Here is a 24688-nt window from a genome sequence, read left to right as displayed (position 1 = left end):
TATTGTATGTCCCCCCACCTTCTGACATATATGTGTGTACTTGAAACATGCTATGCCAGTCTTATGTACAAACCATGTCAGTCTTATGTGCAAAACCATGTCAGAATAGTATCTTTGTTTCTGCAAGTTTGTATTTTTAGCAGCATTGACTTGTTTACAACACCTGTTTCTTGTCTGTCACATTCGGAATTTTCTGGGACTGCATTTGCCCAGATTTGAAACCAAAAATAGTTGCCTCTAGGTACTAGTGTCTGTACATAGGTATCAACGGACCATATGCTAATTTACTAAATTCTGAAAGTTAGAAAAGGAAATCAGAAAAGCTATGTGGGACATCAGAAAGCCCATCTGCAATTATTGCTTGATCTCCAAAATCAGTCTATGCAAGCGAAATTATGTTCAGTATGAGTGTTGTCATTAGTGCCACTTCGAAAATTGTAAATTCATCGTAAGTAATTAATCCTAAACTTATGATCTGTTGTTTTTTCAAACTTATGCAAAAACAAATCTTCAGAAAAAAAAATACAGTATGCGATAGTTAATAATTATTAAGAGCCTGTTCTTTCATATTTTTGAATACATTTTACCACATTGCAGTTGTTTTTTTAATGAAAACTCAACCTATCATTCTTTTTGAGTTCTACACATGTGGTGATACCTTATTTACACCAGGATGTTAATAAAATCAATGCTGGCTATTCTCAGAATAAAATACTTATATCCACAATTTCAAATTGCATAAGTCAAATGGTGTCCACTTTATGGTCTTCTCAAAACATTAAAATTACTGTTCTGGATGCTCAGAATGCATCTGAGCTTATCTAGAAACTGTTGGCTTATGGGGGCCTAAAGCGGCCCCCAGACCCCCAGCCTATGGGCTTCGGCCCTGTGGGCCTCACACTTTGTCCCCCCAATTTCTACTTCTAAATTGTGCCCTTGGATAACGTGATAACTAAGCATTTTTCCCTGTTAACTAATAATTGCCATCACTTTTTAGCAAAACTGGAGCAACTTCAATAATTAGCTTTTTCTCGATTTCCTCCACATTAGACCAAGAGCTCCCTTTAATGACGTTACAAAATTGTTTCTGCATATGATGTCACTGCCCCTGAAGGCCTGAGTTTGAATCCCCTCCCTCATGTTGGTGGAGGGAACCTGGCTGACACTGTACACGTACAGGCATGTTGGACGCTGTAAAAGTAAATAATCATTACGCTCCATCAAATTGACAAGATTTGGGAACAGGTTGTTCATGCCGAAAGCTGGAATGGTTGTTTTTGACTCCACTGCTCAGTCAAAGGTACAATCCAGACGTCAGAGGGTTTATCGTGCACTCTCGGTCCAGATGGGACTCATCATCGCACGCAGACATTCAGGCTGAGGTTGTTTATTTTAACCATCTCCAGAGCTGTTTCCACGTTCCAGGTTTAAATCTGCACATGCACATGTTTGGCCTGTGCACACACAGCCACGCACACAAGACAGCAACTTTATTTGATTCGCTTCATCTGCACTGTGACGCCACTCGTGCACAACACAACACAACACTCTGTCTGACTTAACAGACAACAGTGCTTTAAATAAACAAGCAAAAACAGTGTTAGAACTGGACACAGATTGTGTTTGTGTGAAATCCACCCACAGAAAACCAGACTGTCAAATATCAGAGATCATCAACAACAACAAAATGTCCAAAATATCCTCAATTTGCTGTTTTATCTCCTAATTCAAACTGTACATTTACTGTGACCTTAAACTCTGGATTACCAAAAGTTCTCAAACTTTCTTCCGCATTAACAAACGTGAGGAAGAAACCAACGTGCACACGGACGAAGAACAGTTTCCAGCTCTAGAGTGAGGAACAAGAAACCTAAAAAAATACCTAAAAGAAGCAATTTAACTCTTCAAAATAAACTTAAAAAAAGAGCTCCATTCATCAAAATTCTTATTTTGTTTTTTCCCATATAATTGTAGATACAGCTGACACTTGAAGGGATACTTGGCACCACACAGCATCTGTCTCTGTGGTGGCTTTTAACTCTAAAGACTTGTTGTAAGGCAGGTGAGGGCTGCATTTTGTTTCCTTTTATTTCAAAATGGGTGAAATAAGATTTTCATTGACCGAAATAAATACATGAAAAAAAAAAATCCTCATCTTTTGTAAAAACCTTGTAAGTGTTTGAATGCTCCTCCACTGCATCTGGTCTGCTTTAGGCTTCTTCCTCAAAAACATCAGAGGGAGTTTTTCCTTACCACTGTCACCCGTGTGCTTGCTCAGGGGGTTTAATGCAGCAGATAACTGAAACAGTCCTTCAGATGGAGATGCAAGCACAACATTCAGCACAACTACTCCTTAGACAATTTGAAAAAAATGGACTACATGGCCTCTTGAATTTTCAATAGACTGCCAGGTAGGGGTCAATTTAAGAATTACACAGGGGTCAAAATTTAAAAATGCTTCAATCATATTAATGTTTTAATATATTATACCACAGTATTTGTCTGATCATAAAGATTCCAAAAAGGTTTGGCCTATCTATGATGGAATGTTATGGAGTTATGGGGTAAAAACATTAAAAATATAGAACACAATGCGGAAGTAAATAAAGTAAGTAGTTAAAGTAAATAACAAACACAACACGTAGTTTCACTTGGCCAACTCATGCAATAGTGCTAATTATACTGCCCTGGTGGACAAACCCCAACATAAAATGTAACCTTTTGATTTTGAAAGTAGGCCAAGGTCAGCTACCTTCAGTGTCCTACAAGTTCATTGTCCTGAGATTACACCCTCTAAATGTAATGTTGCAACGACAGAGAGAATGGATGTAATGAATTAAAGAGTGTGTAGAAAGAATGTAACTTTTTGACCTCTTAAAATACACCAAGGTTAGCCATCTTTGAACTTGTTCAAGGTCTGTGTCCCAAGAATGTTCCCTGTGAATTTGAAAACCCTGACAGTAATAGGACTGGACTGATTTTGCAATAACCGGTGGCCATATTTTGGTTTCAGGTAAAAATGGTGACAAAGGTCAATTGCAGTTTATAGAGGAGGCAAAAGTTAAACTTGGTATTATTTTGGTAAAAAGTGGTGCAAATTATTGGTTGAACAAGTAGGATTAATAAATGAAATAGTTTTTGACTCTGTTGAATGTTTGGTCTCCAAAGTAAAGGTAAAAAAAAATGTCAACATCCTTTGAATTCTATGACATGTGACATATGTTACCCTGTAACATCATAACTGACCCATGGTGCAAACTATTCCTTTTTAAAACCCTATTAACTCAACCAATAATTTGCATCACTTTTTAACAAAATTGAAGCAGCTTTAACTTTTGACCCCTGTACAAACTGAAACTGACCTTTGTCACCATTCTTGCTGTTTTTACCTCATAACTTCATAACATTCAGTCATATATAGTCCAAACTACACATTTTTTGGAATCTTTATGCTCAGACAAATAATGTGGTATAGTTTTCATTGGAGTGTTTTTAAATTTTGACCCCTGTGTAATTCTTCAATTGACTCCACCTATTGAAAATTCAAGTGGCTAGTCTGTTTTTTTCCAAAGAGTAATGTCTAAGTGTGTCAAATTTGGTGCTGGCATCATCATTTGAAGGGTTCCTCTGTAAATATTCTGTTATCTGTGGCACTAGTTGGTAAGGTTAGTTCTTTTCCCTGTGAAGCGCCTTGAGGTAGTGTTGTGATTTGGTGCTATATAAAACAAATAAAGTGAATTGAAAATTAATGTTAAAAAAAGACTGCAGCTGATCTAATTGACAGCAAGTCTTTTAAATTGTGACAGAAAACCTCTGGTTGCCCACTGTGGTGCCCTAAGCTGCCATTGTGGTGCCATGGGCTCCCAGTTCCACCAGAAGGAATCTGACTTGTGTGGATGTGTAAATTGCTCCTGTTCACGCTCCTAATAAAATCAGATAGAGCTTGTATGGGAAGAGCAAGAAAAATTTTTGCCCAGTAAAGTGAGGAATTAAAAAAAACGTCATAATGAATTAAATCAAAGTAAATAAATCTGATTGTTGTGTTGTAAAATTGTTAATGAAACTAAAGAAATCAAGTCCAACCATTAGTGAGTTTGTCATGATCAGTGCTTTGTGACATCATAAGGCTAGAAGTTTAAGAAAGGGGGCGGGGAGGGAGGCATTTCGAGTCAGACTGGGATCAGCAACCGTAGTTGCTCAACTCTTCCCTGAAACAAAGGGACATCTGTCCACAAACAGTCTCCAAATCTGGCAACAATGAGGAAACGAGTGACAAAATTACTTGAGGACAAAGCGACACCTGCCGGCTAACACTTTAATGCCAGTTGTACACACATCTGTCTTAAACTCAGTCATTATTATAGTTATTTCGTCAGTTGGCTAATTGGTGCGCTGAAGTGCCTATTGAGTTTCTGTGCGTAATAACGCGTGAAATATTTATGCGTGAGGTGCAGTTAATCTAAACATATTAAAACAAATGACAGACTGTATAAGTCGTTCACACGCTTTGTAAAACGTTTCACAGAGGGGTTTTTCGTGTGTGGAATGAATGAATCATTTGCAGCTGTTCCGGTGGCGCAGTTTGTGCGTCTCTTCGCGCAGCTCGTCTCCAGTTACGAGCTCTCCCAACACAGAGCATCGAACATTCTCCCGTGCTGGTCAGCTTTTCGTGACGATATTTCAAGTTGTACTGATTGCACATTTGTTCAGGAATCACAGTAAGATCGCATAAATATCGACAGCGCCAAATGCGTAATTGCGCACAGTGGATAACAAAAAGGATCAGAATACGTAACCGCGCTTCCTGCTTCAAAGTTTGCACAGAGTTAATCACGTTATTGTTTTAACAGCTAAAGACGAAACGTTAAGGTCTTAGTTCTTCCCGTGTGAGATCCACAGGACGTGCGTGCGTGTTGTAGTGCTCATGTAATTGCGGAGCTCCACTTTGGACCTTCCCTCCCTTCCAGTTAAGGAGACAGCGCTGTGGACCCGTTGTGCACACGTGCCCTTTCTGTGCGCACACACGACGCGCACCACAGTACAGGATGGACTCGTCTCAGTCTCTCCTTTACCTTTCGCGCTGCTGCAGCCAGCTGTAGTTTGGTGGGAGTTCTGGGGAAGGAGCTGGAACTGATCCTGAGTCTGCCGTGTCTCCTTTTCTTTGTCCCCTCCTCACTGATTTGCTTCTGTCGCCTCCTCTCAGAGCCGCTCTTCCGACATGGGACTGCGTTTGCATCTGCTGCTTTTGCAGTACTATTTTGTGTCGAGTTTTGTGTGTAACGCCGTGGCCTTCGTGGAGGAGCCGTTAGCGGGCAGGACGGACGGGTACTGCGGTCGGATCCTGCGGGCACAAATCCAGGGGACCCGTAAGGACGGGCACCATGAGTTCCGGCTCAGAGTGGAGGGACACCCGGACACTTACCAACCCGGCAGAACCTACAGAGGTAAGTTTGGACCACAGTCCCTCTGCGCATTTTGCGCATAAAGCTGTGCCAAATTGGTCTTTATGGAACAATGCGCTTTAAAAAGTGAACTATGGATAAAATACAAAAAACACAAACTAATGACCAATATGGGAAATCAGTAATCACATAGCAGCTGTCTTTAAATCACATAATTAGTGATAATAAGATTAGAAGTGATTTTCTAAGGCTTCCGTTGGTTGTAGATTAAATGCAATTAACTTGACAACTTGATACAAAGGCGACTGAAAAGCACAAGTCAGGGGATGGATGAGAGAAAATGTGGCTGTGAAAAATGACTTGTTTTCACAGCTGTAAATGTGAAGGTGACTGTCACTGAGAGAGCAGGCTGTCTACAACAGCATCCAGGTATTTGTCTCTTTTCAAACAACTAATAAAGCACTTTATGACAAAATTTAATAACTGTTTATTTTTCTTTACTAGTTTAGGAGGTCCTGCCACTTACACTCTAGTGCAACTTAGATACCAAAAAAAAATCAGACATTCGTTATTAAAAATGACAGGTATTTACAGGAGGATTTCCCATGAATCAAAACACTAAACGAACTGATAATAAAATAATAAATGCCAGTAATAAGACGTGCATGACAACAATGCACAAAAAGTATAAATAAAGATCTGATGATAATACAGAAAAAAGTGTGACTTATATTCTGGAAAAAACGGTAATTAAAAATGTTGGGGAACTGGTCAAACCTGTTGCACCTTTGACCTCACACAAATACGTATTACAGAGACATGAGACCAGTGAGGGAAGCCAACAAGAGAGGGAGTGAAAAACGTCAGTGGGTGTGACTGGAGAGACTGTGCAGTATGTAAATCCTAAATATTCCGAAATTGAAACAAGACTATATCAGAGATGGCGCACTTTGAAAGTGCAGAAAACCTTAGTACAGAAGCAGAACTTTGGTCAAATTTCCAAACTTTTAATGCATTTCACAAAGCATTAGTGCCAATCAGATTTGGAAGCGCAAAAAAGTCCAGTTTGTTTTGTTTTTTTTGCTAACTGTGCGGACCAGCTACACGATGTTGCTTGATGATAAAGTGAAACAGAGAAAGACATTAAAAACCACATGGAATCTAGGCTAATGTATCCACGTGCTTTTGAGATAAAGTGCGTGAGGTACACAACACAATACCTCCGATCTCATGATCCTAATGTGTCAGAAGTAAACTGGCTGTAAAAGTGATGACATAGTTGTATTAAATATGATTATAATAAATTCTTTCACCTGTTGATTTTGGCACTACTTTTACACCGGATCTGCTTCCTGACGTAACTCCAGATTACATAGAGAATGGGCACAGGTGGTCTTGAACTGGGAACCTTCTGTTTTCAAAGTGGGTGCACTACCCACTTTGCCCCCATGCTGCCCATTAGATATTGTTGTATATGTTTCCCGCGGTGCAGCCAGTGAGCTCGACGTCACCATGCGTGGACAGACAGTTACACAAGATTTAATTGTGATGAAGATTACTTCAGTTGTGTTTGTCCGACTGTCACCGAATGTGGTGTATGCATTCCGCATAGTGACCCCAAGAAGCCTATTGATTTGGGGGTCAAAAGGTCAAAATCTTTGACCTGTACTTTGTAAAGTTTTCTGCAGAAAAGCATCACTTGTCAGTGGTAAATTTTATAGGTTTGTGCAGATTGAGATTATACATTAATGAGATTAATTTCCAGAATTATTGTATGAAGAATGTTGATTGATGTAATAAAAGCGTGTAAAGCCCAAAGGGGTGTGTCTTAGTCATTTATTTTTTAATAGGTGCAGTATTATTGTCTCTGTGCTGAGGTGGGTGTTGGGGTTTGACGAGGACACTCGGTGTTACAATATCTGACCTGTATTCATTCACTTACACACTTCTTCCTCCAAGTGAGTGGACAAGAACACAGAGACACACAAACACACACACATGCACACAGAAGAAAATCTGGCTCAAACAGAGCTGACCCTGCCAAACTGACCGTCCTTCTCGTGCCTGATGGATTTGTCCGTATAAACGTTTGGAAGCCTCACGAGCTGTTAATTTGTGATGAGTTTAGAACTGAGCACTAAGCTCTTTTTAACTCTCCTGAAACTCCAAATACGTCTTCTCAAAGTCACAATAACACTGAAAGAAATAAATGGCTTTCCAAATGGATCACCAGAAGGGAATCTCCCCCAATGCATTGCACATTATCACAATAAAGCTGATTGAATCCCACTTCCCACTTCCACGGAATGTGCAGCCATACATTGGAAAACCTGTGAGTGTCCAGGAGTGTGTCTGTGATGACTGGCATGGGAATCTTGGACATATTTGTTCAGGTGTGTTATATTTGAACAATCATTTAACATCTATATACTAAGACACAACTTGATGCTTTTGTGTGTGTGTGTGTGCGTGTGTGTGTGTGTGTGTGTGTGTGTGTGTGTGTGTGTGTGTCCCTCTTCTGTCTAAACAACACCTCAGAGGGGTGGAGCATGGGTGTTTCAAAGTGTGATGAAAGAAGTCTAAAGATGCCCCTCTCTTCAAGTCTGAAAGAGCTAAGGTAGCAGGCTAACTGCGGTTTGGGTGTCTATTAAATAATATTTTTGGGGACTGCGCTGCAGTTCTCCTAACAATTTACTTTGTTGTGGACATTAAAAATTATGAGCCGCTTATTTTCTCAGTAATCTTGCATTAACGGATCAGGGTACTGATAGCCGCTAAAAATGTTAATGTCAGTAGCACACAACATTAAATAAGATGAGAATTTCACTTGGCGTGAATATTGCAGCAGGGACGTGTCAGATGATCCTTTAGGATGTTTCATCACAAAAAAAGCTGTATTATTCCAGGTGTTTGTAATATAATGTCCAAAATGAAACAGACAGCCTCCACAACAGCTAGCAGCTGAAAGGAGTGGACACGTTGCACTTTATGGTTTAAAACATCTTAAACTAAGAATTTAGAAGAATAATCACCCCCTCTAGTTGTCATGGAGGAGAAACTATCAATAGTGTCCAAAACTGTTTTTTGTATAAGGCTGTAAACTTTTTTTTTTCTTTCTGTTCTGAAGTTAGACATTTTAACAGGGATTTTAATGGGAGCCTGCTCACTTTTGGAGCCAGCCTCAAGTGGCCATTCATAGAACTGCAACTTTTTCCCAACTTCGTCTTCCTGAGCTCTTGATTGGCTGAGCACACCTGAGATAGTTAATTAGCAGTGGGTGGAGCCAGGACAGTTGTGTGTGTGTGTGTGTGTGTGTGTGTGTGTGGTGGGGGGATGGGGGTGGGGGTGCAGGACAGGTGATTTCCAGGAGCTGGGCTGGTGATCCCTGGACTAAAGTATCCAACAATGACATATATAGGTGCACGATGTGCTGATGGTGTGCCATAGTAAAAAACAAACAAACAAACAACAACAAAAAACAAAACTATCCAGGATCCCTGGGCTTGTCCACGCCCACTTTTCAGTTAACCTGTCAGATGGTAAATTCAGATTTATTGGGAAACATGACACATGACAAAATCTACTGATGTCTTCAGTGCAACTTCAAATCCACACGTCTGTCAAACACTGGGTGAGGGGGCAATGAGTTTTCAACAGGAAATTCTGAAGCAATGTCGAAATCATGTGCCACCTTGTCTTTAAGAATTTCTATCAAGACCACATCTCAAATCAATATTTTCATCTGTGGGGCCACTTTTAGCAGCCCGCCAGCAATTTCTAACCAGCTCTCAGACATCTGTGAAGGAGCCACCCAGTTGAAAATATATTTCCCCAGCTACTGCCCGCTTTTAAAAATCTTTTTTTATGATTGAAAATATTGACATATTTCTTCAAACTGACAGGAAACAGCTTTAAGATAAAGTGAAAGGTGGGAAACCGCACAGTTGGAGCAGAGCAGAGAGCCAACATGGAACAAACTCATATCTCATTATAGCTTCTGTTTCAGCCGGTGTGTCATTGGACGCCTGAGTTTTTTTGCTTTGGAGAGTTGATTTGGCTACCAGACAAAATTCAATTCAATTTACAACCCCAACTCAAAAAAAAAAAAAAAAAAAAAAGGTGATTGCAGAGAATTTGAACCCAAGATATTTCATGTTTTGTGTCAAAATGTATTCATCAGGAAAACAAAACAGGTACCAAGTGGAAACTGATGGTTGCTTCTTCAAAGTAATCGTTTATCTTTAGTAGCCCGGGTTTACGTGGGCATTCCTTTGGCTTATAGGTCTAGTCATCTATGTTGTGGCTAAGCCCCAACCTCTGACTGTCTGAAATGAAGCAAAACCACAAGTGTAAAGTCTTGCAGTACCTTGAATGGCCATTTGAGGCTGGCTCCAAAAGTGAGTTAAGTATCCAACCTTATTTTTTCCCACAGAATCAAATGTAGCATGCGAAGTGTCATTTGGTCATTTCTTGCACACACGTGACTTTTTCTTCTCGCCCGGAACGCACACCGGTCACATGCACTGAGCCACAGAGTGCAGTCATGTACGGTGAGACTGTTAGATTTTTATGACGGAACGACTTCAGGTCATCCACAAGCCAAAATGACCAAGTGATTGACAGAATTCTGGACTTTGTTCATGGATGGCTGTTGTGTCACTGTACAAGATCTTGTGGATGACATGCGGATGAGCACAGGTTCCATTTTAATGGAGGATTTGAGCATGTGGAGAGTGTCAGTGCAGTTCATACAGAAGCAGCTGATGGCAAAGGAGAAGCAACTGCATCTGGAAGTTCAGCAGCCGCTCAGGCTTTCACACAACTCTCCTGTGATTCCTCAGACTCCATACTCTCTCTTACACACACTTCTTCCAGCAGTTCCACCATTGACAGAAGCATTTCTGGAAGTCCTCTTTTGCAATGGTGTCCAGCTGGGCCATTGTGTTCCACAAGAAAATCAAGTCCCTTTTAGTGCTGTTTTCGAACAACCATAAACCAGAGAGAGCCATATCAGGAGAGAAGGAATCTCAGTGAATCACAGGAGTGATGTGTTTGGCCAGAAAACCCAGAATGAGCTCTCTGCATGCACAAATCCTCTGTCAAAAGTCCTCACCTCAAGTCATTCTGTCATACACTCTTTGGCTTGGTGCTCATGGCTGGCGTGCTCTGTGGACAAGAAAAAAAATTCATGCATGTGCAAGAAGGTTTCCTTCACCTCTCCACCAAATGACACCTCACATGCTGCGTTTGTGTCCGTGGGATAAAATGAGGTGAGATACTTTTTGGATGCACCTTTTATTTCCCATAGAAGCCCATGTTAAAATGTCTGACTTAACAGCAGAATTAACATGTTTACAGCCTGGTACAAAAAAGCAGTTTTGATGTCCGTAGCTACTTATATCCATAGGTGATTTACTTATTTCTTTTTAAAAATTACTCATCTGTTTAGCATATTTAAGCCCTAGAGCTATGAATATTAAGGGAGTGGTCGCTTTGAGTGACAGGTAGTGTGTGCCATGAGTCGTGTCCAGATTCCTGCTAGCAGTGGCTGCTCATTGATGAGGACTGACCGCGTCTGTCCTTTCTGAGTCTTTTATGACAGATATCACAGAGGGTTTGTTCAGTATGTGTACAGTCTGTGGTTGTGGTTCATGATGTGTCACATGATTACAGTGTCTCAGCTGGCTTTTCTTAACCGCTGATTTGACACAAACTCATTCTGTCTTTGCAGAATTTCATTGACAGATGAATGGCATCAGAGGATTGATGCACCCCCACACCCTCTACGGGTGCATCAAAAAATTAGAATATTATGGAAAAATACTATTTTTGTTGTTGTTAGATATTTTAGAATGTGAATATGACATATTAATGAAAATGTTCCAAGCATCTTTTGAAAATGTTTGAAAATGACTGCTCTTCAGCACCAAAAATGGAAAATGTATATTTCAAAATATTAGAATATTTCACAACATTCATAAAAGGATTTATAACACAGGAATGTGAAATGTGTGAAATGTGTGTTCATTTGTGCACTCAACACTTGGTTGAGGCAGCTGTTGAATGAATTCCGCTCCCAGTGTGGCACGGCGTGGAGGAGACTGCTGAGGTGTTCCAGGTTGCTTCGATTGTGGCGTTCAGTTCATCTTGCTCTGGTGTCTCTCTTCTTACTCTCGATGGGGGTATTGTCCATGGGGCCAAGCAAGCGCAGTGACACCGTGGTCAGGAAACCAGTTTTTAGTTTTGACACTGTGGGCAGATACCACGTCCTGCTGGAAAAGGAAATCAGCATCTTCATGAAGCTTGTCAGCAGATGGAAGCATGAAATGCTCTTAAACCTTCTGGTTAGAGGGCTGGGTTGGTTTTGGACTTGATAAAACATAGTGGACCAACACCAGCAGATGATATGACTGTGGAAACGTCCCACTGGACTTGGATTCTGCACCTTTCCACTCTTCCTCCAGACTCTGGGGCCTTGATTTCCAAATGAAATGCAAAATTTTATTTTTGTTGGAAAAGAGGACTTTGGACCACTGAACAGTACTCAGTTCTTTTTCACCTTAGCCCAAGGAAGACACTTCTAGCACTATCTCTGATTCACGATTGGCTTGACACTAGGGATGTAACAGTTTTGGGACGTTTCCTGGACACATCTGTACGTGGCGGCTCGTGTTGCATCTTGACGTACAGCCTCCAACCTCAGTCCACTCCTTATGAAGCTCCTCCAAGTTCTTGAATCAGCTTTGTTTGACTTTGCTGTGGTTATCCCTGTTGCTTGTGCACCTTTTTCTACCACATTTTAACCTTCCATGAATTTGCTTTGATCCAGCACTCTGAAGCATCACAGCCCTTTCAGCAAGGACCTTCTGTGGCTTACCCTCCTTGTGGAGGGTGTCAATATGAGTGTCTTCTGGACAATTGTCAGGTTATCAGTCTTCCATTACTGTGGCTGTGTGTACTTAACCAGACTGACTGATTTATGATATTTATACTGCAGAAATGGTGAGTTTCACAAACTTGAAATGAAGTATTCTAATATTTTAAGATATGTTTTATCTTTTTTTTATTTTTTAGCTGTAGACCATAATTAATATTTTTTTAAAGTGCTTGAACATTTTAGTTTGTAAATACATCATTTAAAATTTTCACTTTCTGAAATAAAAAATTGAAATTTTTCCACAATATTCATTTTTTAGATGCACCTGAACACACCATAATGTGAATGAATGTAGGAGTTCATCAGGAGACTTACATATGAAGTCACTGCTTTGATCATCCATCTAGGCTTCTTAGTTTTTGAGATAAAAGGTGTGTTTTTTTTCTTACTGTTTTTAAACTATGCTTACCTTTGACCAAACTGCTCCAAAATCTAAGTACCTCTCGGTATCTATCTCAGTAATATTCCCACCAAGTTTAAAGTAAATCCATTCAGCCACTTTTGAGTTATCTTGTCCACATACATACACACACTGGTGAAAACAATACCCTGCTTAGTTTCTTTGCCAGCCTGCAGGGTAACAACTTCTCGTAAGTCTGGAAATATGTTGCCTGGTAACCGCAGCTCTCTGTGTGCCTGTAGAAACTTCTTGATGACATCTTGAGAAGCTGCTGCACCATCTGGTTTGGATGGATGCGTCCAAATTTGACCAACTTTGAGAAGAGATTTGTGACTGCGGTTGGCAAAAAAAAGTTGAATACTTAGAATGTTTGTTGGCACCATGTGCGGCTCTCGCAGCCAGTCATCCTGTCACTGAAAAGAATAGAACATCCAGCTTCCATCTGGTGCTCACGACATGTGAATGCAGCATAAGTCCTGATTTCAAATCCTCCGTCTTTCACGTGTCAATGATGTGCACATGAACAATAGGCAGCTGTCTTCTGGCATCATCCAGAGTGACGCTGCTTCACAGGGTGTTCATTCAAGCATCTTTAATGCATAGTCCTGACTGTGTCTCTCCTCAGTGGTCCTTCTGGCTGACAGCCCCGCTTATTTCAGAGGTTTCTCCCTCATCGCGCTGAAGGAGGGCAGAGAGGGCACCACGGATGATGACTACACCGGCCAGTTCCAGGTAAGCACAAGCAGGTGTGGAGAAAGGAAGGAAGTAATCGCTGCACACTCACTGTATTCTCAGCCTTATGTGGTAGCTGCACAAAACCAGCTCATTTACATACTTTAATGCACACGGGAGTCAGCTTAGTTGCTCCCCACAGTCTGCTGATGTGAAGAATAAAGTAAGTGATGCCGAGCTTCCCAGGATGAAGCTGCAGCGCGTCTGCCGTGTCACAGGGAGAAGCCCACACAATTTCCCGCTGAGGAACAGATACTCGCTTCTGCAGGGCGTGTTGGAGAGGATGCAACATGAGGAAGAAGAGAAGGGAACAATGAGAGGAAGCACGATGTGAAACGTTTTGTTCAGCAGTAATACGGCTCCCACTGAGCGGCAGCAAGCTCCCAAGGAGAGAGACAGACCTCCTCAATTACCTCCTGCTCAGTATAAACACACATCAATCAATCAATCAACTTTTTTCTTGTATAGCGCCAAATCACAACAAACAGTTGCCCCAAGGCGCTCCACATTGCAAGGCAAGGCCATACAATAATTATGAAACACAGTCTACGTCTAAAGCAACATAACCAAGGGATGGTCCAGGGTCACCCGATCCAGCCCTAACTATAAGCCTTAGCGAAAAGGAAAGTTTTAAGCCTAATCTTAAAAGTAGAGAGGGTATCTGTCTCCCTGATCTGAATTGGGAGCTGGTTCCACAGGAGAGGAGCCTGAAAGCTGAAGGCTCTGCCTCCCATTCTACTCTTACAAACCCTAGGAACTACAAGTAAGCCTGCAGTCTGAGAGCGAAGTGCTCTAATGGGGTAATATGGTACTACGAGGTCCCTAAGATAAGATGGGACCTGATTATTCAAAACCTTATAAGTAAGAAGAAGAATTTTAAATTCTATTCTAGCATTAACAGGAAGCCAATGAAGGGAGGCCAGCACGGGTGAGATATGCTCTCTCCTGCTAGTCCCCGTCAGTACTCTAGCTGCAGCATTCTGAACCAACTGAAGGCTTTTTAGGGAACTTTTAGGACAACCTGATAATAATGAATTACAATAGTCCAGCCTAGAGGAAATAAATGCATGAATTAGTTTTTCAGCATCACTCTGAGACAAGACCTTTCTGATTTTAGAGATATTGCGTAAATGCAAAAAGGCAGTCCTACATATTTGTTTAATATGCGCTTTGAATGACATATCCTGATCAAAAATAACTCCAAGATTTCTCACAGTATTACTAGAGATCAGGGAAATGCCATCCAGAGTAACGATCTGGTTAGACACCATGTTTCTAAGATTTGTGGGGCCAAGTACAATAACTTCAGTTTTATCTGAGTTTAAAAGCAGGAAATTAGAGGTCATCCATGTCTTTATGTCTGTAAGACAATCCTGCAGTTTAGCTAATTGGTGCGTATCCTCTGGCTTCATGGATAGATAAAGCTGGGTATCATCTGCGTAACAATGAAAATTTAAGCAATACCGTCTAATAATACTGCCCAAGGGAAGCATGTATAAAGTGAATAAAATTGGTCCTAGCACAGAACCTTGTGGAACTCCATAATTAACTTTAGTCTGTGAAGAAGATTCCCCATTTACATGAACAAACTGTAATCTATTAGACAAATATGATTCAAACCACCGCAGCGCAATGCCTTTAATACCTATGACATGCTCTAATCTCTGTAATAAAATTTTATGGTCAACAGTATCAAAAGCAGCACTGAGGTCCAACAGAACAAGCACAGAGATAAGTCCACTGTCCGAAGCCATAAGAAGATCATTTGTAACCTTCACTAATGCTGTTTCTGTACTATGATGAATTCTAAAACCTGACTGAAACTCTTCAAATAGACCATTCCTCTGCAGGTGATCAGTTAGCTGTTTTACAACTACCCTCTCAAGAATCTTTGAGAGAAAAGGAAGGTTGGAGATTGGCCTATAATTAGCTAAGATAGCTGGGTCAAGTGATGGCTTTTTAAGTAATGGTTTAATTACTGCCACCTTAAAGGCCTGTGGTACATAACCAACTAACAAAGATAGATTGATCATATTTAAGATTGAAGCATTAAATAATGGTAGGACTTCCTTGAGCAGCCTGGCAGGAATGGGGTCTAATAAGCATGTTGATGGTTTGGATGAAGTAACTAATGAAAATAACTCAGACAGAACAATCGGAGAGAAAGAGTCTAACCAAATACCGGCATCACTGAAAGCAGCCAAAGATAACGATACATCTTTGGGATGGTTATGAGTAATTTTTTCTCTAATAGTCAAAATTTTGTTAGCAAAGAAAGTCATGAAGTCATTACTAGTTAAAGTTAATGGAATACTCAGCTCAATAGAGCTCTGACTCTTTGTCAGCCTGGCTACAGTGCTGAAAAGAAACCTGGGGTTGTTCTTATTTTCTTCAATTAGTGATGAGTAGAAAGATGTCCTAGCTTCACGAAGGGCTTTCTTATAGAGCAACAAACTCTTTTTCCAGGCTAAGTGAAGATCTTCTAAATTAGTGAGACGCCATTTCCTCTCCAACTTACGGGTTATCAGCTTTAAGCTACGAGTTTGTGAGTTATACCACGGAGTCAGACACTTCTGATTTAAAGCTCTCTTTTTCAGAGGAGCTACAGCACCCAAAGTTGTCTTCAATGAGGATGTAAAACTATTGACAAGATACTCTAACTCCCTTACAGAGTTTAGGTAGCTACTCTGCCCTGTGTTGGTATATGGCATTGGAGAACATAAAGAAGGAATCATATCCTTAAACCTAGTTACAGCGCTTTCTGAAAGACTTCTAGTGTAATGAAACTTATTCCCCACTGCAGGGTAGTCCATCAGGGTAAATGTAAATGTTATTAAAAAATGATCAGACAAAAGGGAGTTTTCAGGGAATACTGTTAAATCTTCTATTTCCATACCATAAGTCAGAACAAGATCTAAAATATGATTAAAGTGGTGGGTGGACTCATTTACTTTTTGAGCAAAGCCGATAGAGTCTAATAATAGATTAAATGCAGTGTTGAGGCTGTCATTCTCAGCATCTGTGTGGATGTTAAAATCGCCCACTATAATTATCTTATCTGAGCTAAGCACTAAGTCAGACAAAAGGTCTGAAAATTCACAGAGAAACTCACAGTAACGACCAGGTGGACGATAGATAATAACAAATAAAACTGGTTTTTGGGGCTTCCAATTTGGATGGACAAGACTAAGAGACAAGCTTTCAAATGAATTAAAGCTCTGTCTAGGTTTTTGATTAATTAATAAGCTGGAATGGAAGATTGCTGCTAATCCTCCGCCCCGGCCCGTGCTACGAGCATTCTGACAGTTAGTGTGACTCGGGGGTGTTGACTCATTTAAACTAACATATTCATCCTGCTGTAACCAAGTTTCTGTTAGGCAGAATAAATCAATACGTTGATCAATTATTATATCATTTACCAACAGGGACTTAGAAGAAAGAGACCTAATGTTTACTAGACCACATTTAACTGTTTTAGTCTGTGGTGCAATTGAAGGTGCTATATTATTTTTTCTTTTTGAATTTTTATGCTTAAATAGATTTTTGCTAGTTATTGGTGGTCTGGGAGCAGGCACCGTCTCTACGGGGATGGGGTAATAGGGGGATGGCAGGGGGAGAGAAGCTGCAGAGAGGTGTATAAGACCACAGCAAGACACATCCGCGGTGTTTCCACACTCCCGATTCCAACCACAGCGTCACCGAGCGGAGCAGGAGGCAGTTTGATAATGAGAAGGTTTCTGTAATCTTCTCTAACTCTGCTGCTTCTTTGAGGCAATGCGCACTACTTCCGAAGACGTGTGGGAGCCAGTTTGGGATTACTAGAACGTCTTCTAGGGTTCCATTCATGAAGACTCGGGTTCTTTTGGAGTTGAGCCTCCTGAAAGAAGACTTTCTCTTTTTTGGGTTCTGCTGCTGGTTCTTGATGCAACCATGAATGTTAACTCAAGAATTCTGCAGCAGTGACCTCAACGACCTCATTGACCTGAAGACTTTAGGAAATGAAAAAACGAATGATCTCACTTTAAACTGCACATGACCTCCAAACCAGTCCTGTGAAAACGGAGAGCGAGTTGTGCATGGTGTCGAACAAGGTCAGAGACTTATGGTAGTCTCCTATTGACGATTTTTGATACCTTATTATTTATGTCAGTGGTCTCCAAACTATTCCAGAAAGGGCCGAGAGGGTGCAGGTTTTCTTTGCAGCCACTGACTTCAGCAGGTGATTTCACTGATGAACTCATCCCACCTGCTCCAGGGACACAACTTGTCTGTTGTTTTTGGCTGTCACGCCATCTTATTATCGTCAAAAGTTCACATCTCACATCAGTAAACAGTCAAGACCTTGCTACACATTTGAGTGATGTGCCGTGGCAACATGATGAGTAAAAAAAAAAAAAAAAGCAGTCACGTGACTCATGGTGCCATCTTGGTTCCAAAATAACGTTGGCTGTTGATCTGTCTGCATGGAAATCCAGCTATTTTATTTATTTATTTGCTGAAAATGACGGGTTGTTTTGCATTTGGAGGCACAAATAGACAACAAGGGCTTCAAGATGTACAGATTCCCTTCAGATCCGAATAGAAGAAAAATTTGGGAAAATAAAGTCAGCTGTGTGGGATGGAAACCAACATCATCGTCAAAGCTTTGAGGGATAAATTTATTGTTCAGTCTCATGTACAGTAAAACTCACCTAAACCGCCATCATATAAACCAGATACTCACAGTCACCGGACAAAAAAGTCCCAAAGTTTTTGTATTTTCCATGTAAAATAAATGTAAAAATAAAATGTCCCGTCCAATCGCAATGTACGAGGTCTGTTAGAAAAGTAACGGTCCTTTTTATTTTTTGTAAAAACCTGATGGATTTGAATCACATGTGCTTGCGTGAGCCAACCTTGAACCTTCGTGCGCATGCGTGAACTTTTTCATGCCTGTCGATTGCATCATTTCCTGGTAAGCAGCCTTTGTGTGAGGATTGTGCAGCGCGCTCGTCGGATTTTCATTTCAAGGAAAAAGACGGAACGACTGGAGCAGCGGCGCATCAAATTTTACCAGAAACTGGGCGACAGCCAGGTGGAAACCATTCGGATGATTCAGACAGCTTTTGGTGACGATCCTATGGGCATCACACAGATTAAGGAGCTGTACAACCGGTTTAAAGACGGCCGCACAACGGTGAAGAGCGAGCCGTGCTCCAGTCGGCCATCAACATGCTGAAATGACCAGATCATTTCCAAAGTGAACGCTGTGGTGACGCGGGACCGTCTTGTGACTATCCGAGAAATTGCGGAAGAGGTGGACATCAGCACTTTTTCGGCACATTCCGCTGTGACAGAAGATTTGGCCATGAAAAGAGTGGCGGTGAAATTCATGCCGAAGGCTTCGGCACGAAGCTGCTGACAGTGAAGCAAAAGCAACTTCCTGTTGAAGTCTCACAGGACATGCTGTGACATGCCCACCTCTTCCACAGTTTCTTGGATAGTCACACGACTGAAAAGTCACCGAAGCCGTCTGAATCATCCGAATGGTTTCCACCTGGCTGTCGCCCACTTTCTGGCAAAATGTGATGCGGCGCTGCTTCAGTCAAGCTGTCTTTTTCCTTGAAATGAAAATCCGCCGAGCGCGCTGCACAATCCTCACACAAAGGCTGCTTACCAGCAAATGACACAATCGACAGGCGTGAAAAAGTTCATGCATGCACACGAAGGTTCAAGGTTGGCTGATGCAAGCACACATGATTCAAATCCATCAGGTGTTTGCAAAAAATAAAAAGGTTGGATACTTTTCTAACAGACCTCGTATTTCTATTAAAAACCCCAATCAGTTTGGACATGCACAGTAACAGAGGTAGAAATTAAAGTTCAGCTCCAACACTCGCCAACTTGAGGAAAATGGGACTGGAGTCATTTCCATGATTAAAAGTCCCACCGTTCACATCATGTTCAGACTCCAACCCATAGCCTGATGTGCACCTGTTAAATCAGACACAAAGGGCTGTGATTTGACACTTCTGCTTTCACTGCTTTGTCTGCCATCAGATTATAATAGGTTTTGAAGTGTGCACGCTGATTACAAATGGATCAGAAAAGTCTGCACATTTACAGCACAAAGTCGGTAAAAGAGGAAAATGTTCAGCTTACCTTTGATTTGGAGGTGATGATTGTAGAAAGAAAAGCTTGTTGAGGGTCAAATTAGTCCAGAATAAAACATAATCCAGAGACGGAGAACTTTAAAACTGTCACACACGTCACTGCATGACACAGAGTTACAGAGCAGCAGATGCATAAATCAGGCTTTAAATTAATTAAATAAATCATCATCAATTGCAAATTTGATATCTTAACTATTTTTCTATTTATTTTGATAGCACCTGTACCTGGATGTGTTGCTGTATGTGATTAAATTATTTAAAAAAACATTGAAAACATAAGGTTCATTCAGTAGTTCAGCACAGTTGGAACCAAAATGTTCTGAGTTGAAGCCGCTCTCTCAGTTAAGGCGCTCTACATTTGAGCAGCATTTGTCACCATCTAGTGGCTGATGTGAGCATTTCAGGGCTTCTGGTACATTTTTTTCTTGAAACTCAAAATTCATAAAAAAAAAAAGCCATTTATAAATGTCAGAAATGTATGATTTTTTTAATTTATTTGGCATACACAGCAATGAACTCGAGTATTAATATATGAAAATTTCGATTTTGAGAGTGTTGCAGTTCTTGAGTTTTAAGATATGAATGTTTGCCGGAAGGACAGAATTTTTTCCTCAGAAGCACAACTTACAGTTGTGGAAAAAAACTGATACCCAGTGAGGGATGGAAATCTGGTGCAGTCGGTGGTAAAACTAGTGTTGTAGAACATTGTGAACAGTGGTGAATGTATAAACATGTTTCTTAAAATTTATGGCGTTGGGCGAAATTGTGATCACACATTGTGAATAATCAGATTTAACTTTAACTGGTGCAGGTCGGGGTTAATCTTATGTAAAAGTAGGTGAGAGCGGACAAGCAGGTACAATATGTAGTAATCCGGAGTCAGTTAGACTTGTATGTCAGTGGATATATGGATTTTGTGTATTAAAAAAAAAAAAAAAAATCCGGCCAAATGTCTTAAATTTTTATATCTGAACTGAAATTAGTCCAAAAATCTGCAAAGGGAGGCCACCCTTGGAGGACGTTTTCACCACATTGCAAGATGTTTGTCAGCAGGAAGTCATTGTGTCGGTGGTTTGCTTTACACGCCTTTTACACAGCTTTGGTAATTCTCTTTAAAAATAAATAAATAAATAAATAAAATATAATGCAATGCTAAAATACCCTTGGCTCTATGAGCATTGTGTTCTGTATAATTTGCTGTTGTTTAAGTAATTATTAAGATCCTATTGTCTTACGTACAATTTGTACATGTTCAATAAAGCCCCTCTATCAGTCAATCAATCAATCAAAAACAATATTCAAGATTGATTATTTTTTTCTAATACTTGTGTAATGAAAAGTAAAAAGGTAGCATCTCACTGACCCACAACTGGTGGAGAGGAGGCAGAGACACTGGCACAAAAACACCAGAAGGTTCCTGGTTCAAACCCCACCACTTCCACATATCCCCATATAATGTGGAGAAATGTGTCAGGGATGGTAAAACTTCCATCCATACATCCATCCATCCATTTTCTTCCGCTTTATCTGAGTCAGGTTGCGGGGGCAGCAGCTCAAGCAAAGCCGCTCAGACCTCCCGATCCACACACACCTCCCCCTGCTCCTCCAGGGGAACCCCAAGGCGTTCCCAAGCCAGCCGAGAAATGTAGTCCCTCCAGCGTGTCCTGGGTCTTCCCCAGGGCCGCCTCCCAATGGGACGTGCCCGGAACACCTCTCCAGCGAGGCGTCCAGGGGGCATCCGGAAAAGATGCCCGAGCCACCTCAAGTGACTCCTTTCGATGTGGAGGAGCAGCGGCTCCGAGCTCCTCCCGAGTGACCGAGCTCCTCACCCTATCTCTAAGGGAGCGCCCAGCCACCCTGCGGAGGAAACTCATCTCGGCCACTTGTACTCACGATCTCGTTCTTTCGGTCATGAGCCAAATCTCATGACCATAGGTGAGGATTGGAACATAGAATGATCGGTAAATTGAGAGCTTTGCCCCCCTACTAAGCTCTCTCTTAACCACAACAGTCCGATACGGCGACCGCATCACTGCAGATGCTGCACCGATCCGTCTATCGATCTCACGCTCCATCCGTCCCTCACTCGTGAACAAGACCCCGAGATACTTAAACTCCTCCACTTGTGGCAAGGACACTCCACCAACCTGAAGAGGGCAAAGCACCTTTTTCCAGTCGAGAACCATGGCCTTGGATTTGGAGGTGCTGATTCTCATCCCGGATGCTTCACACTCGGCTGCAAACCGCCCCAGTGCACGCTGAAGGTCCTGATTTGATGAAGCCAACAGAACCACATCGTCCGCAAACAGCAGAGACGAGATTCTGTGGTTCCCAAACCAGACCCCCTCTACACCCTGGATGTGCCTAGAAATTCTGTCCATAAAAATAATGAACAGAACTGGTGACAGTGGGCAGTCCTGGCGGAGGCCAACGTGCACTGGAAACAGGTTTGACTTACTACCGGCAATGCAAACCAAGCTCCTGCTGCGGTCGTACAGGGACCTGATAGCCCTTAGCAAAGGACCCCGGACCCCATACTCCCGGAGCATCCCTCACAGGGTGCCCCGAGGGACACGGTCAAACGCCTTCTCCAGATCCACAAAACACATGTGGACTGGTTGGGCGAACACCCATGAACCCTCGAGCACCCGATGGAGCTTGTAGAGCTGGTCCAGTGTGCCGCGACCAGGATGAAAACCACACTGCTCCTCCTGAATCCGAGGTTTGACCATCGGTCGAATTCTCCTCTCCAGTACTCTGGAATAGACCTTACCGGGGAGGCTGAGGAGTGTGATCCCCCTATAGTTGGAACACACCCTCCGGTCCCCCTTCTTAAACAGAGGGACCACCACCCCGGTCTGCCAATCCAGAGGCACTGTCCTCGATCGCCACGCGATGTTGCAGAGGCGTGTCAGCCAAGACAGTCCCACAACATCCAGAGACTTAAGGTACTCAGGACGGACTGCATCCACCCCAGGAGCCTTGCCACCGAGGACCTTTCTAACCACCTCAGTGACTTCGGCCTGGGTAATGGATGAGTCCGCCTCTGAGTCCCCAGTCTTGCTTCCTCTTCGGAAGACGTGACGATGGGATTGAGGAGATCCTCGAAGTATTCCTTCCACCGCCCGACAACATCCCCAGTCAGGGTCAACAACTCCCCACCCGCACCGTAAACAGTGCTGGTGGAGAGCTGCTTCCGCCTCCTGAGGCGCCGGACGGTTTGCCAGAATCTATTCGAGGCCGACTGATAGTTCTCCTCCATGGCCTCCCCGAACTCCTCCCAGACCCGAGTTTTTGCCTCTGCGACCGCACGGGCTGCGGCATGCTTGGCCTGCCGGTACCTGTCAGCTGCCTCCGTGGTCCCACCTACCAACAAAGATAATAGGACTCCTTCTTCAGCTCGATGGCATCCCTTACTTCCGGCGTCCACCACCGGGTTTGGGGATTGCCGCCGCGAAGCGTCCAGCCCCTCTCCAGGAGTTGGGTACCAGAGCCCAAGCTGTGAGTGGAGGTGAGCCCGACTATCTCTAGTTGGTATCTCTCAACCTCCCACACAAGCTCAGGCTCCTTCCCCCCAGCGAGGTGACATTCCACGTCCCAACAGCCAGGGGCTGTGAGCATGGACCCGGCCGCCGGGCCAACCGCCCTCGACCGCCACCCAATCCTCTCTGCACCCAACCCCCATGGCCCCCTCTGCAGGTGGTGAACCCACAGGAAGTGGCGTAAAACTTGTGCGACCAGTGTTGCCACAGTTACTTTGAAAAGTTACTTTATACACTTACTTCATTAGCAGCTGCTGAATGTAACTAATGAAGTAATGAGTAATCTAACTTGGTTAGTTTTAAGACTGAGTAATCACCATAGTAAGTAATACTTACTTTTATGATTAATCAATCTTTAAAATAACCAAGTTAGATTACTTGTTACTTCATTAGTTACATTCAGCAGCTGTTGATGAAGTAACTGTATAAAGTAACTAACAAAGTAAGTTACTGTGGCAACATTGGTGGCGACCCTGAGTGACAACAAGGGGCCAGCCGAAGAGACTTAGCGTACTAAGATTTCTCTACATACTTCTCTGTATATGCCCAGTATAGAATGAATGAATGAATTTATTTATTCAGCACACACAGTCCAAAACAACAACAAAAAACTTACAACGAAGAAAGAAAATGGATTAACAATGCATCCGTGTGCCTGAATGGGTAGAGGTAGAAGCAACGCCTACCCGTTTAACACTCTGGGGCCGACACCATCGTATACGACGGCTGGGACCAAGCTTTACTAAATTATCAATAATTTTTTAATGATATGAAATAGAAACTTACTTTTTTTTGCTGAAAAGTTAACTCCGCAGACTTTCGATCCACTATTGGCCATCGTTGTACTCCTCATAGAAGTTGTGTGATGACGTGCGGAATGTGAGTGTCCAATCGGAATTGGTTCACCGTCACATGGTTTTCCAAAATTCAATCGTAGGGCAGATTTACCTCACGTGATAAACCAAAGATTGTTTTCAGGAGTGATATCTTACTAGTTGGCCGTTTGAATAGGCCCCTAACTCCTCCAGTGTGCCCTGCGCCATTACGCATAGTGAAAGTGAAAGCAGATGGAGAGCCTTGCATGACAATCTCACTTGCTCAAACAAAGAGTGTGTAACTATCAGGATTGCTCCACTAGTTTGCATTTGAATGTTACTGTATTACTCTGTGGCTCTCTCCCTCTGGCGTAAAGCACCGTTTACCAATATCAATGGGGTGAGGGAGAGGGGCTGCTCCTCAGACTGTAGGAGCCAAAATGTGAAACGAAAGCTGCTTGCAGAGTCAGACAGAAGACTCCAAAACACAGTAGAAATAGAAATTTGTGATGTGACCTTTGTGTAATAGCAGACAGAAATTGCTTTGAGTTGAAGACAAACAAAACGCATAGACCATTTTGTATATATTGTTCAAACTGTGCATTTGTGTTTATTGTTTGAACTTTTTTGTTGTACAGTCTTTCACACAAGACCTCAAATTACCGTTATAAAGTGCCAAAACAGTTGCTTATTATAGTTTGCTGTGTG

At 42.1% G+C, this 24688-nt stretch overlaps 1 protein-coding gene across 2 annotated transcripts in view; it reads left to right on the top strand.

Moving 5' to 3' along the window:
* The first annotated feature begins 5013 nt into the window (after positions 1–5013).
* Positions 5014–24688, top strand: part of LOC117516279 (spondin-1-like) — a 253559-nt gene continuing 233884 nt past the window's right edge. The window contains exons 1-2 of one of the 2 annotated variants that reach the window (XM_034177214.1): positions 5014–5444; positions 13365–13471. In XM_034177214.1, coding sequence (XP_034033105.1) covers positions 5219–5444; positions 13365–13471 — 333 coding nt within the window. In that variant the 5' untranslated portion in view covers positions 5014–5218. The remainder of the gene's footprint in view (positions 5445–13364; positions 13472–24688) is intronic. The other variant, XM_034177215.1, reaches the window with a different exon arrangement.

This window comes from Thalassophryne amazonica, chromosome 8 (assembly GCF_902500255.1).
Source record: "Thalassophryne amazonica chromosome 8, fThaAma1.1, whole genome shotgun sequence".
NCBI lineage: Eukaryota > Metazoa > Chordata > Actinopteri > Batrachoidiformes > Batrachoididae > Thalassophryne > Thalassophryne amazonica.
Note: the sequence above shows the minus strand (reverse complement) of the source record. Positions and strands in the feature narration are given on the sequence as shown.